This window comes from Saprolegnia diclina (genome assembly GCF_000281045.1).
Source record: "Saprolegnia diclina VS20 unplaced genomic scaffold supercont1.222, whole genome shotgun sequence".
In the NCBI taxonomy this organism is placed as follows: domain Eukaryota; phylum Oomycota; class Saprolegniomycetes; order Saprolegniales; family Saprolegniaceae; genus Saprolegnia; species Saprolegnia diclina.
Genome location: NW_008246289.1, coordinates 4641 through 5059, shown reverse-complemented (window position 1 = coordinate 5059; position 419 = coordinate 4641). Strand labels below are relative to the sequence as shown.

Genomic DNA, 419 nt, shown 5'->3' with positions numbered 1-419 from the left:
GCCGTCGCGAGCTGCGGCCAGCGCTCAGCAAAACGGGCGACAGCGGGCGCGACGCCGAGCGAGATGACTTCAGCGCATCGCGTGAGCGTGTGGCGCCACAACTCGTTGTCGTTGTCTTGCATGGCAGCCAGCACCAAGGCACTGTACACGGCGTCGACCGAGGTGATTTCGCCTCTGCCAAGGTGTTGTACTATCCCAGGAATGAAGCACTCGGCCGCATCCGCGTGGCCTTGTTCGAGTAGCGTGACGACGCCCGGCGCCATGTCGTTGACCGGGTCGAGCACGTGCGTGATCAGATGCCGCATTTGGTCGACGGGACCGAGGTACGTTGCGACCTTGGCGACGATGAGGTCGGGCAGCCGGTTGTAGAGCCAGCGGTCACCCACCGAGATCGTCGCTGCGTACACTTCGAGCTGCAA

General features: G+C 63.7%; 1 protein-coding gene across 1 annotated transcript; it reads right to left on the bottom strand.

Annotated features, from left to right (window-relative positions):
• Nucleotides 1–93: 93 nt before the first annotated feature.
• Nucleotides 94–419, bottom strand: SDRG_17235 (hypothetical protein; the record flags this gene model as incomplete). The annotated part of the gene is made up of 1 exon (XM_008623475.1): nt 94–419. A coding segment is annotated over one exon (324 nt), but the record flags the coding sequence as incomplete, so codon positions are not given.